Raw genomic sequence first — 18,406 nt, forward strand, 5'->3', positions numbered from 1 at the left:
GCTGGCACTATTACAAACACACGATGGACAACACATGATGGATATTGTCCAGCAGGCAAAAGAGAAAGGGCAGATAGATTTTGAGGGCTCACAGATCCGTATATATCAAGACTTATCGGCAATGACCCTGCCAAAAAGGAAAGGGTACTGGCCTTTGACCTAATGACAGCAAGAGCGGGACATAAGGTAGAGATGGGGATTCCCATTTTCACTGGACTGAGGGTCAGGGAGACTAATATAGTCGCAGTGAAAGATGAAGTTGAATGTTTTTTAAAGAAACTGATGTTGGAAGATCGCTGCTGTTGGGACAGTTTTTCTGAAGCTTAGTAAAACCATACAACTGAGACAGTACAAATCTCCACCCTTAGTATAATGCTGTACAACCTGAGTATTTGGTATCATAGACCGAGCAGCCAGGCTTATCTTAGGAGGCAGAGAGGGCTTGGTACAAAGAAATTGTAGCATACATATGGTCCAAAGAAACAATGAAACGCTATATTGTACAAATAAAGGGTTTATTTAAATACAAGCAGACCAAGAGGAATCCTGGGAAAATAAGTACCATCACATTGTATGTAACCACAATTATAAAAACACAAAACAATGCTTTCTAGCACACAGACTAAAGCATAAACCCTGTTCAGAAAACTAACAGTAATACTAGGGAAGTCAGACCTTATCAAACACATTTAATATAGGACACACCTATTCATGGGGAGTAAAACCATCAGTTACTTTTAGATTACAGTAAGTCAAGGGAAGTAGACGCTGTCAGTCATGCAGCGACACTTGGTTTAAGGTATTGCTTAGTAAAACAGCCCTGTTACCAGGATACTTTTCTGAATAGTGTAACACAGATTCAAGGACCAGTACAAACCTGTAACTACATTCAAGATGACACACAATATTACCAGATGAGTAAGACCTTTTGTTGTAATATATAATTACAGTTGCTTTTCAGATCAGTGAAACACAGACTAAGGTAAGCAATAACTCTAATTTATTTTTGGATGGCACACAGCTATTCAATGTAAGTAAAACCCAAGGCATACTTATTTTATTTTAGGCAGACTATACAGCAGGTCATGGGAAGCAAGACCCAGTTGGTAAACCTATAAACTAATATTCTGAACGAAATAGTTAAGTGAAGCCAACAGCATTACTTTTGGGAAAGAGGCATAACAAATTCACAGGTGAGTAAAATAACCTTACATATACTTTTCAATATAGCAGAAAATATTCCAGGTATGTAAGAACTTTTGTAACCGCTCACTCTCAGAGGGGCTGTTACCAACCAACTCTTTCCACAAGTAAGTAACTTTTAAACACTTGTTATACTTTTCAATGCAAAATCCTTTTCTTATCCAGTCCTTTCCTGGTCTATTGCATGAGTTCTCTCAGAGGCAGAAGAGGGACCCCCAGTGGTCTAGGACCCAGCTCTAGCCAGGGTGAGAAGTTTCAGTTGCTGAAAAAGTCAAGAGTTCCTGTGGAAGACTGTTCAAACCAGTAAGTAGTTCACTTTAGAGTTAGTTAGGGTCCAGGGACTTCGTAGAAGACACCCTTGGAGGATTCCAGCAGTGGTCATGGGTGAACTGGATGAGAGGCCTCCCAATCACAGGAAACACCCCAAAAGCTTAACAGAAATCACTTGGGCTTAAGATAAGTAAATATCCCAGCCAACATAGTACCTCAGCACAGAGAGTTGCAGCAGGATCTGCAGCCAAAAACTTGGTCGACGGATTCCTTTGTCATGAAGATGGAAGATAGGGCTTTGGAAGGGACTTTGCAGCAGGGATCAACGGAGAAGGCTCCAGGCAAGAGTTTCTTCATGGCTGCATGCGGCTCTGTTGTTTTGGTGCCCTTTTCAGGAGCCAGGAGAAGACTGAATATTGCTGATCATATTCTCGTCTGTAATCTGGTCCAGGGGACTTCAAGGATTTAAATAGTGTCTCTGGAGAGGCAGGAGGAGACCACCAAGGTTTTAGCTCGATTCGCAAGACCATGCACTGCACAATGGCTCAAAGTCCCAGGGTATTGGGGTATTGCAGCCCCACAAGGTCGCAGCACGATGTGGGATGCCTCAAAATGCAAGTCTTCTTGAGTCTAGTGGATCTCACCAGGCTCTGGGTCAGAGACTTCATTTTCGGGATCCCCAGATCGATTGGAAGGAGGGGTTACAGCAGGCTTCGGTTACACAGCAGGCTCTCTGGCCGCAGGAAATCACCACAGCCGTTGTTTCTTCATCTTCCTCTTCCATTTCAGCTCCAGTGGTCGGCTTGTCAGCAGCTTCCAGGTTCGGAGCATTTAACAGGAATTACAGCACAACTTCTGCAATCTTTCCCTGCATTTTACAGAAAAGGGCTGTCTGGCTGTCCAATCCAATCAGGACAGCCAGCCCCCTGTTGAGACTGGTCTCATTTCAGGCAAGGTGAAAGACAAAGGGATGCAGAGTTTTGACCCCCCCCCCCCCTCCCCACCCTTCGCTTCCTGCCTTCTCAGACACTCTGGAGCCTTGGCTGGGAATAAAAAGGATTCCCATCGAAGACAAGTCCCACTAAAGTCCTTCCCGCCTAGAATGGCAGGGGAAGACCTCGGAGACTACAAGCAAGCAAGAAATGGCGTAAAAAAAGGATCCCACCATTTTAGGAAAAAGTGGCCCTTCTGTGTATTACCGAGGCGGAATTAACAGCGTGCGAGTAAAAATCACAAAGTCATAAAGGTAAGAAAAATGCCACTAGCCATTCAAGAAAACTTGCAATTGTAAGACAAATGCTACAGGTAAGTAAGCAAGAGTGATCTATTGTATCCCCCCAGCACTCCACATAAGGTGGGATGTGCTGGCTCATTATGTAAAATCCCTCTTTACCCCTTGGGAACAGTAATTCACCCAATACAATAAAAATAAATTGACAGGGAAGCCCATAGGGGCAACCCAGCCAAAGCCCAAAAGTTGTAGGAAACTATAAATTCAGCCATAAACTATGCGAGACATAGAAAGGTCACCCATAAAAAGAGTAAAATACTAGGTGAGAGGGGACAAAGATTCTCTTGCCCTAGGGACAAGGGAAGATGATCACAAACTCCAAGCAAAAGGTGCTGGGGTTGACACAGGCCATAGATATTCAAATCTTACCTAATTGCAGCTCAGTATGAGACATATATTGCAAATCAAGCCCGAAGGATTGGAGCCAGACATCTCAACCAAGGAGAGGTCGCCCAACACGCTTGAGGAAATTTTGCAGGTTCAACACGCCCTGATTAAGAGCATGGATTTCAGTTTCGCCTGGATTATTGAAATATAGAGGTATCGTTGGTGTCGGTACCACGAAACAGGGAATTGTTCTGGTTTCACCTAAAGGGAAAAGATGTTATCAAGGTTTTTATTAGCTGCCATGACACTATTGCCACGTAAGAGCAGCACTGGAGTTTTTGCTTTCTAAATTTGTATAAATATTTTCATGTGCTAGGGGTCTCTTTTGGGTGGCCCTAGATTCTTAGGGCGTCTCAGAATGGGGAGGGAAACAACACCTGTTGAGATGTTAGGGTTGCGGGTGAGATAGAGGAAGGGAACAGAAATAGGTGGTACTGAACGAATATCCCTATCATTTATTTGTGCACTAGTTTGGGGAAGACATGGAGGCAGAAGATAGGTTGAAGAAATGGGGGGGATGGATGTTGGGAGCTCTTTGAAAGTACGTTCAAGGAATGGGGTTCAGGAATGAGGAGCAAAATGATGTATGATAATGTGTAATAATGGGATACGATTCAGGTCCCTAAATGTAAAAGGCCTGAAATTCCACATAGAAACGATCAGTGATACTGAGAGAATTCAAGCAATCGGGAGTGGATGTACTCTTTATGCAAGAGACCTGTTTTAAGAACGGAGAGAAATATACGCCTCGATGTATGGAATTAGGAGGAGTCATCCGGTCCCAGAAAAAAGGCAAGTGTGGGTGTGCTGTTTCAAAAACTCTTGGCCACAGGGGCATGAAGGGGCGAGTGAATGATAGAATCAACCACACTGAGCTAAAACTATGCTCTGTTTGCACTGAACCAACAAAAACTCCCTTTTTGCAGCACAGTTATATCATTCCTAAACACATGGAAAACCTGACTGCTTATTTGTGGAGGTGATCTAAACATAGTAGCAGATTCAACACAGGACTGGACATCATTGAGGGTGAGAGCAACACTGCCACCTGTTCACAAGAGAGATGACTTACACACTCTTTTGTTGTAACGCCATCCCATAGACACATGGAGAACGATCTATCCACAGGCACAAACATTCACCTTTTACTCCCCTCTGCATCAGACATTTTTCAGACTAGATAATATTTTGCTAGAAGGCACCCAATAGCATATCATCATTGGGGCCGATATACAAATAACAGGTTGGTCAGATCACGATTTGTGGACAACATTTAGATCTCCGCGCACGCGCGCCACTAGATAAGCTATGGATCTACAATGATACGCTATACAGTGATGTTGTGTTCAAAGACACCCTCATTAAGGAAATTAAAGGCTTCTTTCATCTGAATGATTCGGGGAACTACCACTTAGTACGGTGTGGGAAGCGGCCAGACTCCCCTTTCGTGGCCTATTGATTTCTGAGGGGGCAGCAAAGAACAGGGAATGGCTCTTACACAAATCTAAGTTGAAACAGGCGATCAAAGGTCATGGAAAGCAGGATTGACCTAAACAATGAATTGCTCAGTGAAGTCGGGGAATTGAGACAGGAGCTCAATGATATTTGCAAGGGGAAAAGCAGTAGCATAGCTTCACTATCTAAAACGGAGGTATTATGAAAAATGCGACAAAGTTCATACAAAGTTAGCTCCACGCCTGAGAGAGCGATCTATAAAATTAAAGATGAAAAGGGCCCGATTCTAAATCAACCATTAGAAATTGCGCATCTGTTTGGCTAATATTATGCTCAGTTGTACACAACCAAAAATGAGTGTAGGATGAGTGAAATACATGAATATCTGACAGATCTTACCCTTCTGGCACTATCAACAGAGGAGATTCCCTGACACAGTGACTAAATCCTTAAAGCAATATCAAAGTTGAAAGCAGAACCTGCCCTATGTTGGGACGGGTTTACCAATGTTTTCTATAAGACACACATCCTTTTACTTGCACCATTCCTAACAAAGTTCTTCAATGAAATTTTGGATAAAGGGAGCGCCCCTGACATATTTACACAGGCAAGAATAATAGTACTCCTTAAGTAAGGGAGAGACCAATTAGACTGTGGATCTTATCACCCTATTCCCTTGCTCCATGTGGATGCAATAATATACTCTAATGTCCTGGCGGAGAGATTGCGTATGGTGTTACCTAAATTAAAACACAATGATCAGGTATGCTTTATAAGGGGTAGGCAAGGGGCGGACAATATTCGTAAGCCCCTGGATCTTATAGCAGAGATTAGTGACATTGATGTGGACTCCATCTTGATTTCCATCAATGCTGAAAAGGCCTTCATCAGGGTTGAATGCCCTTTTATGGAGGTGGTTATATGTGAGGTGGCATTGGCCCCAGATGGCTCACGGGCGCAATGACTCTTTACAGAAACTCCAGGGCCAAAGTGATTTCTAACGGGGTGGCGTCAACGGAATACCAAATGAGTCGCGGGAACTGACAGCGGTGCCCACTGTGCCTGGTTTTTTTTGCACTGGCACTGGAGCCTGCGGCCAGGTCTAAACACTTGAGGGCACAGTTACAGGTTCTAGTGAGGTATGACCAGGAATACAAGCTCTCCTTATATGCAGATGACCTACTGGCCTATGTAACACACCCGGAGACCTTGGTACCGACACTTACCACAACTATCATAGAATATGGGAAGATGTCAGGTTCTAAAATTAACCTGAATAAAACAGTGGCCCTAGCCTCATTGAAAAAGGTCTCTCAGATAAGCCACCAATTGACAAGTCACAGAATTCTCCTGCAAGCTGATGGTATTAAATATTTGGGAGTAACTATCACTGGGAAGATAAATGACCTTTATAAAACAAATTACCCACTGTTATGGGATATCTTTTTTGAAGACATAAAAAACAATCAGAGATCATGTTATCGTGGGTGGCACGTCTCGGGTCTATAAAACTGAATATTCTGCCGAGATTGCTGTTTTTGTTTCAGGCCCATCACAACACTACCAGATACTTTCCACAAAAATATTTAAACACTCCTTGCATTCTTATTGGCAGGGAAAAGGCAGCAAATAGAATAGAATGCCTTGATACAGCCGGAGGAGGGATGGGGTTCCCAGACATTTTGTGAATATTTAAAAGCAACACAGTATTGTATACTGGTGGACCACCTAAGGGAAGACAAAAATAAGCAGTGGATAGATTTGAAAAACTGCCTTTTTTGGGGAATGCATATGGGTTCTTGATAGGTACTTATACAAAATACGAACCCACCCAATTTTGTCTGTATTCTGGGACTTATGGAGGAAATACAAGGAAATGGAAGGCGTCACATTGCGACAGTCTCATTTTAGCTGTATATGGGCTCACACCATTAGAAATAAAATAGTGGACCCCATATGATTTCAGCCATATTATGAGGCAGGGCTTGTTAGAGCAGGACAGGCTTGGAAAGAGGGTTGTTTCCTAAAATAGAGGTACTAGAAGAAGCCCTGCAGGTATAACCTATTAACCCCCACCCCACTTATTATATGACAAGATCGGAGTCGAGCATTATGCTTTATCTTCTTTATTACTGCTTCCAACAGCTTTTAAAATCTTCATTTTTTTTTTTTTTTTTACAGTTTGAAAGAGCCAAACGGGCATAAAAAACAAATCCATAACAAAAAAGAAACATGCTATCAAGCGGTGTCCCAACTACATCTCCCATGAGACCTAGCAGCATAGTAGTCCTGAGCCTCAGTCCTGTGCCCAATGAGAGCTCCCCTGCTGATACAAATCCTTGCTGCTTTAGGTCCCTTCCTCTTCTTTTTTTGCTCTTGTCCAACAAGCTAAGTACCATTTGGTGGCTTTCCCCATTATTTACATATACATGCTCATTATCTTACAGAATGCGCGTAGAGTCCACTGTTGTTATTAAAGCAGCGAAAATGTAGAATTACGAGCGCACAGCGTAATTAGTATTAAAAAAAAAAAAAGAGAGCGCATGTTATTTCAGGGAATTCAAACGATAGTCTATCTGGACGACATACTCCTCCTGGCAGAAAACAAGGAAAGGTTGCAGAAGCAAGTGCAATGGGCAACATCCTTGATGTCAGGGTTAGGATTTCTGGTCAGCACAGAGAAGTTGGCACTGACTCCGTGCAAGAGGTTGGACTTTCTAGGCTTTACAATATGAGGAATGCCACGCTAGAGCTCTGAGCGCCGAAGATAAGGTCCATAAAGAAGGATCTGAGAACAGCGCTCCGGAGACAGGATATATCGCTACGCAATCTAGCCAGGATAATTGGACTGCTCGCAGCCTCTATCCTGGTGATCTTCCCCGGCCCATTACATTGTCAAGCTCTTCAGAGGCTCAAGATAAAATACTTGCAGAAGGGATGGAGATATCCCCACCAAGTACCCCTGGACGAAGACAGTAGAACGGAGCTTCTCGTGGCTCCACAATATGGAAGTATGGAACGGCCGAGCCATATTCGGAGACGTGCCAGAGTTTATTATAGAATCAGATGCCAGCAGGTCAGGCTGGGGAGCCAGATGCAGCCACAATCCGACGGGGGGGGAGAATGGTCTCAGGAAGAACTAGCTCTCCATATTAATGGCTTGGAGCTTCTCGCAGGATCCTTCGCTGTCAAAGCATTTACCAAGGTCCGGGCAAAATGTTGCATCCTACTATGGATGGACAATATATCAGCTGTCGAGTATATCAACAAGCTTGGGGGCATGAAGTACAAGATTCTAGCAGAGCTAGCAAAGGATTTCTGGCCCTTTTGCCTAGAAAAGAAGCTCTTCTTCAAAGCAGAGTATCTTCTGAGAGCGATGAATACAGTAGCAGACTGGAACTCCCGAATTCTAACAGACTTCAGAGACTGTAAATTACACAGCTCATTCTTCGACAAATTACAGCAGAGGTGGGGACCGTTATATGCGGACCTATTTGCCTCGAGGCTAAACACTCACCTGCTGAGATATTTCAGCTGGAGACTAGATCCAGAAGCAGCAGGGACAGATGAGTTCCTACACAACGGGGGAGACCACATTCAATATGCCTTTCTCCCCTTCGTGATGCGGGTACTAGCAAAGGCACGCAGGGACAAGGCGGATCTGGTCATGGTGACACCAGAATGAAAGTCGCAAGTGTGGTTTCCAGTTCTGATGGAACTTTCCATGGATTTCCCCCAGAGGATTTCTCACAGATCGGATCTCCTATCCGATCGAGCGGGAGCTACGCATCTGCTGATACAGGACCCGGACGCTGACCCTTCTAGCCTGCAGAATTTCAGGCACAGATGGTGTTTGCCAGGACTTTCAGAGGAAGCTACAGGTTTATCAAAGTTTCATGGGCCCCTTACACGGTTCAGAGCTATAATTCAGTTTGGCAAGCCTGGGAACTATGGTGCAGGGGGAGGGGTATTCCTCCTGTTTCAGCTCCTATAGTTCACGTCTTAAATTTTTTACCGTCCCTACCTTCTACAGGCAGAGCGTTTAGGACAGTGGGAGAGTACAGGTCAGCTATTTCAGCCGGGCACGATCTAGTAGACGGAGTCCCGGGGGGAAAGCACCTTGCAGTAGTTAGGCTTCTCAAAGGGGTTCAAGTAAGCAAGCCCCCTCTACCAAGATACTCATCCCTTTGGGACGTTAACAAGATCCTCCACTTATTCGAGCAATGGCCAAGAAATGACCTACAATCAGGGAGACAACTGTCGGGAAAATTAGCCACACTACTCTGCCTAGTGTCATGTAGAAGGGTTTCAGATGTCCAAGCCCTGGAAATGGACAGAAAAATATTTTATCCAGGGGGCGTAGCGTTTAACATCGCGCAGCGTACTAAGACCAACTCTAAGGTTATTACATACCCGTATTTTCCAGATAACTGCAAACTTGGCATAGCACAGTGCAGAAAATGCTATGAGGCACAACATCCGCGATAAGGCTACAGTATGTGACTCAGCTATTGATAGCGTGCAGGAAGCCTTATAAAGCAGTAGCGCCTGTCACTATAGCGAGATGGGTAAAAGAAGTTATGGAGCTGGCAGGAATAGATACCTCCGTATTTGGAGCGCACTCGACCAGAGGGGCTATGGCTTCCAGAGCTTTTGCAGCTGGAGTTCCGCTGCAAGAGATCATGAAGGCAGCAGACTGGTCCAGCGACTCGGTTTTCAGAACCTTTCATTTCAAGCCAGTATCCAACATTGCCTCAGCAGTAGTGCAATGCTTTGAACAAGCATAATGTTTGCCTCCGGTCTTGTCATAGAATGAAGATTGCCCAAGCGCCTAGTGCAGGAAGTCTTGATTCTATAGTCGCTGCTGGGATTATCAAATCTAGGTGCCCTCGATGCATGCACTCTTAGTTGCTGATGGGATTGTCAAATCTAGGGGCCCTTGATGTATGCACCCTTTGGTCGCTGGCAGGATTTTCAAATCTAGGTGCCCTTGATGTATGCATATTTTAGTCGCTGAAGGGATTGTCAAATCTAGGTACCCTCTGATATATGCAACTTAGTCGCTAATAGGGTTGGGTCGAAGTTAATTATACTATGCTGCTTGCATCCCAGCCACTGTTGGGTTTGTCAAATACAGATGCCCCTTCGCTACCTGTTTCCTAACATGTACACCTCTAAAACTGGCCTCGCATACATAGTCTGGACTCCTCTAACCATCACCATAACAATAGCCCACACTAATTCCACACCTTGCAAATTGCAAGAGAGAAACACTCGATTTAGAGCGAGACTGCCACGCCTTTATGATGTCAAAAATAAAAGAACTAAACCATTAGGTCTGACTTCAATCCCACCCACGTCCGACACTCCCAATCCTAGACTCACCCAAGAAAAAACTACAACCACCACCTTATCAGGAGCCCTCGTTAATGCAAGATCCTTTATAGCACACAAACACAACACAGAGATTGCCGACATATTTGCCATGGACAACTTAGATCTCCTAGCAATCACCGAGACCTGGCTCCATGATGCCACAGGTCCTGCACTCATGATTGCCGTACCTTACAACTATAACGTACTAAGAGTCGACCGGCCTAACTCTAGAGGAGGTGGCATGGCCATCATTGCTAAAACTAAACTAGATGTAAGATTTACCCCTCACCCGGAAATAACATCCTGCAAACTTCTGTCGGCTAATACCTATATCTAATAACAGTACACCAACTGTCGTCCTGGTGTATAGACCACTAGGTAACTTTGAGGAAGACTTATCCAGCCTCCTTACCAATAACATCAAAGACTCTACCCAGCTCCTTCTATTAGGTGACTTTAACCTGGGCTTTAATGATGATGAGGACAAACAAGTTTACTCCATTCAATCAATCCTAGTTGATCATGGCCTCACCCAAAAAGTTCTAGCCCCTACGCATTCAAAAGGACGGATATTAGACTGGATACCCAACCGAAACTGTACCTCTACCATCGCTAACATTCTACCACAAACGTGGACTGACCACCACCTCATCTGCTTCTCATTAACTATAGAGCCGCCTAAACCAAAGAATCAGAAATCAGTACCCCCCCCCCATGCCAACTAGAAGCAAAAAAGATATTACGGCTGAAAATGTGCTCCCACTCCTTCTACCAGCCCTTACTGTTAGCGACACTATCATTGATCCTAATACGCTAGTTGAAACATTTAACAATGCTATGTCCACAGCCCTGGATACAATTGCCCCTATCAAATTACGCAAAGGTAAACGAGAATCTCATCTTAACTCATGGTTCACCCCGCAACTCAAAGAACTACGAAGCCAAAAACATAAACTCCAAACTATCTGGAGGCATACACCCTCGGTGGAGAATAAAACCCGTCTTGACAACCTTGCAAAAAAATATAAGAAGGAAATAATCCAAACCAAAAAAGACACATTTAATGAAAGAATTAGTAAAGCTAACTCTAATTCCAAAGAACTCTTCTCCATCCTTCGGGAAATGGAAAATCCCATTGCCCCCACAGACAACGTCCCCAAGGACAAATGATGGTGCACTAGTATCCAAAATGCCTTAGCTAACAAAATTGTAACTCTACAAACCAAAACCGCAAATAAGAAAGTATCCTTGAGCCCTACAAGAACCCATACCACCTACTCAACCAACACACCCAGAACAGCCACCCAAAGTAATTGCAAACCTTTCAGATGTACTAACATATCCATTTTGGAAACTGAAAAGGTGATCTCATCACTGAAGCCCTCTAACTGCCAAGGGGACAATTGCCCAGTACAAGTCATTAAGGACGCTGCAAGAGATCTAGCACCCTTCATCTCGAAACTAATCAATGCCTCTTTTAGATCCAGCACCGTACCCACGAACCTTAAAGAATCCTGGGTACTGCCTCTTCTAAAAAAAAACAGACCCTTGACCCAGCCATCCCCACCAATTACAGGCCTATTACTACGGTCCCATTCCTCCTTAAAATCATCGATAGAGTAGCCTACCTCCAGATCAAAACTACCTGGAGATGAACCAACTACAAGGATCACGCCAATCTGGATTCAGACCATTACATGGCACTGAAACAGCCCTTATCGATCTTAAGACACAAATCGACGAGTTGAAGGATAAAGGTAAAACAGCTATGCTCCTCCTTGACTTATCGGTGGCCTTTGACCTTGTGGACCTTGCAGTGTTATGCAACCACCTAGCGTCTGCCGCCCATTTCTCAAGTGAAGCTATAGCCTGGGTACAATCCTTCCTAGCCAACCGTACGATGAGTCTTCTCCCCTTCAGCCTCAGCGGACCCAATACAAATCACCTGTGGTGTCCCACAAGGTTCATGTGTCTCCCCTACTATGTACAATATCTTCACTAAGCCACTCTTCGACAAACTGGACAGACTGGGGGTAACTTGCACTAATTACGCGGACGACAGGCAGATCCTCTTACCCCTATCTGGCAACTTTGTCGAAGACACAGCTCTAGTAAATAAGATTTACCTCATCGTTCAGGCATGGATGGCCTCCCACGGCCTCTGCCTGAATGATGACAAAACAGAGATACTGATCCTGGGTTCCGACTCTAACCTCAAAAAACGTAGCCCTAATTATCGTGCCTTTAACATATATGGCAGTATAATTAAAGTGGCAACTGAGGTAAAAACACTAGGTTTTTACCTCGACTCCACATTATCTCTCAAAAAACAAGTTAACTCCCTAGCTTCCTCCACAGTTTACACTTGCAAATTAATAAGGGCCTGCCGACCTTACCTTTCCAAATAATTGCATTACACTAGCTAATGCCTTAGTAATGTCTAAATTGGACTACTGTAATGCCCTCTATGTAGGCGCTAGTAAAACTGTCATAAATAAAATGCAAATACTTCAGAACAATTCTCTTAGGGCAGCTTTGGACATACCCCGCAGAGCCCACATATCCAACATCAGGAAAGACCATCACTGGTTAAAAATTAGGGACAGAGTCCTCCTCAAGACGCTATCCCTTACCTATAAAGGCCTGAATAATACTGCGCCCCCCTATGTCTCGGCTAGACTGACTAGAAAATCCTCTATTCACCACACTAGAGCTGCCAACCACCTCCTACTTGAAATACCCAGATTTAGACTATCTAAAGCGGGTAGAGCAAGTTTCCGGGTTAGAGCTGCCCGTGCCTGGAATGCACTCCCCACCGCATTGAGCGCCAGCCTACCCTAGATTTAGATGTAATGTGAAAAATTGGCTATGGACTAATGATCTACAATTGACGCCTCTGCGCTAGCCTTGGATCGACTAGCACACTTATCTAACTGACACCTCTGAAACTTCTCAATAGACTATCTCATGTAAGGGACCCGTACTTTGCATCTTTGTATTCACTTGTACATGCTGTATACCTGTATTCATGCAAATTCATCAATAATACATGTACTGCATTTGTTATATATCACCTATGTATGCAACCTAAGCCTAAGTATTCTTGTAACTGCTGCGCCCGGCTACCCCTGGGTTTGCAGTGCATTATCAAATAATAAACTAAACTAAAGACACAGAGGCAAGCATTATCCCTCCCACTGGGAATTTCGCTGAATGATGAAATGTATAATGTACTATGTATTAAGTTTTATATGAGCGCATTCCCCTCCCTAACGATATCGATCTTTCGACATAGGGGACGAGCAAAAGAACTCTTGAGATTGATTGCCCATGAGATCAGCAGGGAGAATATGGAGAGAGGATCCAATTGAGAAGGAGAGATGCGAATCACGGCAGTATAGCGAGGACAGAACAAGTTATCTAAGACTGTTTACTTAGACTGTTGTACATGTTGAAACAACTCGGAAAAAGAAGAGGAAGGGACCTAGAGCAGCAAGGATTTGTATCAGCAGGGGAGCTCTCATTGGGCAACAGGACTGTGGCTCAAGACTACTATGCTGCTAGGTCTCATGGGAGATGTAGTTGGGATACCCCTTCATAGCATGTTTCTTTTTTGTTATGGGTTTAATGCCTGTTTGGCTCTTTCAAACGGTTAAAAAAAAAAAAAAAAAAAAAAGAAAAGATTTTAAAAGCTGTTGGAAGCAGTAATAAAGGAGACAAAGCATAATGCTCGCCTCCGTGTCTTTAATAGAATAAAGACAATCTTCATTATACTAACACCTGAAAGGTTCTCTAATGGTCCGCAAATGGGTGAACGCCTTGAAATGCCTGCTAACATTGTTTGAACAAGTGCTTCCCACACATGTGGGATCAAAGCGAATCATTTTGAGGCACTATACCTCTTTTTTGACTAGTGGCCACTTAGACACCCCTAATACACAGAAGCTATGGACGAGGGACATTAAACTACAAGAAGTAACACATATATGGCGGACAATCTATAGAGCAGTTTGGTCTTCCACCATAGCAGTGCAATACAAAAGGCATAACAGTAGACTTATTTAGATGGCACCTCACCCACTTTAGGCTTTCAAAAATGTATCTAAATGTGAGCCCCAATTGTTGGAGGAACTGTAATAATATAAGTAACTTTGACACGTGGTGGGAATGTCCTCTACTGCAGCAATTATAGAAAGAGGTTTGAGCATGAATTAAAGACATAGGCGGCATTAACAGGACACTATCCCCTTTTATTGGTACTATTTAGCCTTGGAAATCAAGAGGATGGATATGTATTATCTCATATGCCAAGCAATCTGCTATTGGCAGCAAGAGTCTGCCTCACCATCTACTGGAAGAGAAGCCACCTGCCAACACGTAAGGAATCGATAAGCAAGGCGTATGAACTGTACGATATTGAAAGTTGACAGCTGTACTACTGGAATCCCATGTCCATGTGGAATGGCTTTCCTTCTTGGAGTATTACAGGTCGTAGGCATGGATAAAGGTTCGAATGTTACAGTGGGAAGGACTAAGCTATGTCAGCATTAAAGGGACCTAAAAATACTAAATATTGGGCCAGGCTAACCTCCAAGTGTAAAAGGATTATAAAACCGGTTTTCAATCCCCGTAGTATCTCTTTGATGGCTTTTCCTCGTCCATTACCCAATCTCGTTGTTCCACCAAGAGGGTTAGGATGGGAGGGGGGGGGGGGAAGGCGTTAGAAGGGTAGGAGGGGCTTGACAGGTACAGTAACGTTCATATGTACATTTCTATGTTTGAGTTACTACAAGGTGGCACTGCAAGACTGTTGTGCAAGGTGCCACTGCAAGACTATTTTGCATATTGCCGTGAATATTACTAGGATTTTTGTGTACCAAATGGTATATTGTAATGTTGGTTCCTCTCAGAAATAGCCTAATAAATTACAATTTTCAACCAAAATAAAGGAATTCTTTCCTAGCAACATGCAATAAAAGGGAGCATGAGCAACCCGTCTGATTGTGGTCTCCCTCCCCTGCAGCACAGACGTCATTTCACACAGAACCCGTCCTGATGATGGCCATATGAATGATGAGGCTCATCTAGCTCAACTCTAAATGGCCGAAACACCTGGTGTAGATGCACTATTTCCCTGAAACTACAGCACATATATTGCTGTCCACACATGCAAATTTCTCTTTTGTGTCCTTGTAAATGTTTTATGTTGTTTTAAGAACCTTGTTTTGTAACTTCACACCATTGAATTGTGCATTTTTGACAAACCCTCACACAGATTGGGTTTTTATACACACACTGTCTTTATTTTTGCCTGAAAAACGCCTTGATACAGTGTGTTGAAAACATATTCTTGTTTGTTCTGTTGTGGTCCAAGAAACCATTTTGAGGTCTGTTTCTCCCTGGAATTGTGCTTTTATGTATACCACTCACACAGTTCCAATATAAAATAATTGTGTCTGAGAGATTTTTTTCTCTACGATATAACCTCTGAGTATTGTCTCATTGAAGAAACGGCAGAGTTTACACAAAGAATTGTGGGATTTCGCGTGTATGAGCAATGGTGTTCTTGAACCTATTCACTTGTGTGCTTTGTTTTTTGGTGTGAGATAAGGTCTGCTAGCATTGATGAGCTTACAGGTGTAAGCAGTGGCGGATGAGATGGAATTGATCTGTCTTGTCAGTGTGAGGGAGGAATCGAGGTAGATTCCTAAAGTTTTGACGCTGTTGGAGACAATGATGTTATTGCCGTCTATAGTGAATGCCTGATAGTTTGTCAAGTTTATTAAGTCTGGGTTGGGATCCTAGGAGAAGAAGCTCAGTCTTGTCGTCTTTGAGGCATAGGCCGTGCTTGGCCATCCATTCTTGGATAATATACTAAATGTTGTTGAGAGCAGTGAGGTCAGTGGAGTAGTCGCCTGTTAAAGGGATCAGTATTTAATGTTGTTAAAAATGTCATCACTTTTAATGTTGCTCTGTCTCCTTAGTCTGTCTGGTTTTCCAGCTCTTTTTGTTACCTGTTTAAACCCTTGCTATTCTTTTTTCCCTTATATTTTTGCTATCTTTCTATTCCCTCTTTTGTTCTTAGCTCAGAGTGGGTCTCATTCTCATTTAACCATTTCCAATCCCATGATCGCTGTATTCTCACTTCGTCTGGCTCCTTCCATGGATTTATACTCTGTAATCAGATGTCCCTTAATTGTTGTCCTCTCCATCCTGCTAACCTTCCATCACTTATTCTCTTGTTGTGTACTTTAGTCTCCACTCACCCTGTGTTTTTTTTTTTTTCCTAGCTCAGTGTCGCACTCTGTGCTCTCTGAGATGCAGGTTATAGAACAAGAGACGCCAGTGGCAGCAAAATCATCCCGCTCGCAGCTAGACCTTCTTGATGACTCCAGCTTCACCTCTGGACCTCCCAAGTAAGTCTACTATTCAGGACCCAGGTGGCACATGCATCGTGACCTGTACAATACACTTCGGTCCCTTCCCAATACCTCTGCTCCTTTTAAAATCCCATCTGTATCATGCACCTTCCATCACTCCAGTATCCCTTTCTGTCGCTCCCATCACTCCAGCATCTATTTCTCCCTACACCAAAACAGAAATTCCTTCCTTTGTCACACTTAACTTCCTTTTTTATCACTAGATTAGGCCTTCTTTGTCTGTTCCCAGTTAGTTCAGGTAGCCTTTGCTCTTTTCATCCCTCCAGCTTCCACTCTCTATATTACTATAGCACTTTCTTTTCATTACCCCAGCAGTCTAACATTCTCTTCCCACAGTCTGTCACTTCAGAGGCCCGTTTATCCACGCTCCTCAATCGAGGATTCCTCCTATTCATTGAATGTTGCCTTATGTCAGAACGAAGTTACTGGCAGAAGAGTAACATTGCATGGGAAGCCTGAAATCTGCACATGTTTGCTGCACTAGGCAGGTGATTTTCAGTACTTGGGCAGCAAGTGATTGATCTATGCACTTTGAACGGATAAGTCTTGCAGGCCTTTTTTGCCAGTGTTTTATGCAGTTCATGGACAGACTGAGTTGATGTATGTCTAATGGATTGGTTCTTCACAAAGATTCCTCCTCTTAGATATATTCTGCAGCAGCAGTACAATTTCAGAAATTTTTAACCACCAGGAGGTGCTGTGCGGCATCAGCGTCAAGAGCCTCTTGACAATCATCGGCCTCTGGTCCCTACGTGACCGATATAAATAGCTGGCACCATGCCCCATTACCTCATTGCCTTTTGTTTCGGCATGCTCATCATGCAACTATTAGAGCTTTACACCTCAAACTAATGCAGTGGTACCAAAACATTCATAATCGCACCCTAGACCCCTCGCCAGTGGAAGGGCACCTGACCAAATATTATGTAGAATGGCAAAGCATTACTTGGGACACATGGGCCAGGAAGATGGTCTTCCCAGGGTACTGTCTTCCATTCATCAAATGCCCCCCTATGTTTCCCCCTCCCCATAGACCAACACCTCCAGACCTGCTACTCCAGCAGCAGATTGCTTGCTCGATAGAGAAAGGTGCGATAAAACCTGCACCTTTAGAAGAGAGGAATTTAGGATGGTACTCCCACTATTTCCAAATCCCAAAAAAGGACAGACTACAACCCATTCTGGACCGGAGGCGCTTGAACAAGTTCCTCAGGAAAGACAAATTCAAGATAACTCTATTGCAGATCCTGCAGTCTCCAGAGCTTCAGGGTTGGCTTAATTCCATGTGCCAATACATCGCAAGTGTAGGCGGTACCTGAGATTCGTGATCGGCAGTGCACACTACCAGTTGAAGGTACTGCTATTCCGGCTCACCTCCACTCCGGGGGTCTACACCAAGTTGTTGTTGGTAGTGGCAGCTAGTGTGAGAAGGGAAGGCATTCATGCCTTCCCATATTTTAATTGTTTTATCAGGGCTTGATCGCAAGAGCTTACCCGAGAAAATCTGAGTTGTGCATGCCACATCCTGCAGAAACTGGGCTTCACCCTCAATTTCAAGAAGTCCCAGATGACACTATGACCAAAGCTTCAGTTCATCTGGGCGGTCCTGAACTCATCAAAGGGGAAGGCTTTCTTCCACCACTGAGGACAGAGCTTCCAACATTCAGCAGATGGTCTTAGAATTCCAGAGCATCCCAGCTTTGCTGGCCATGGACTTTCTAAGGTTGCCAGGTCTCATGGCATCCTCTGTTTTCCTGCTACCAGAGGCCAGGCTGAAAATATCACTTCAATGGGCCCTCATATGCCAGTGGTCACAGTTCTTGGGCAACATGACAGATCTGTTACAGATCCTGAACAGGGACTCACAGGACCTCCTGTGGTGGTCCAGCATTGCAAACTTGATGGCAGGAGAACCATTTTGGCAACCGTGGCAGGAATTGTCAATAATGATGGATGCCTTGCTAAAGGGCTGGGGCGCACACCT

At 43.9% G+C, this 18,406-nt stretch overlaps 1 protein-coding gene across 4 annotated transcripts in view; it reads left to right on the forward strand.

Moving 5' to 3' along the window:
* Positions 1 to 18,406, forward strand: part of ARFGAP2 (ARF GTPase activating protein 2) — an 885,096-nt gene that overhangs the window by 357,583 nt on the left and 509,107 nt on the right. For all 4 annotated transcript variants that reach the window (XM_069623180.1, XM_069623182.1, XM_069623181.1 and 1 more), the window contains one exon: positions 16,273 to 16,398. In XM_069623180.1, coding sequence (XP_069479281.1) covers positions 16,273 to 16,398 — 126 coding nt within the window. The remainder of the gene's footprint in view (positions 1 to 16,272; positions 16,399 to 18,406) is intronic.

Source organism: Ambystoma mexicanum, chromosome 11 (assembly GCF_040938575.1).
Source record: "Ambystoma mexicanum isolate Mex_15411 chromosome 11, UKY_AmexF1_1, whole genome shotgun sequence".
NCBI classification, from domain to species: Eukaryota; Metazoa; Chordata; class Amphibia; order Caudata; family Ambystomatidae; genus Ambystoma; species Ambystoma mexicanum.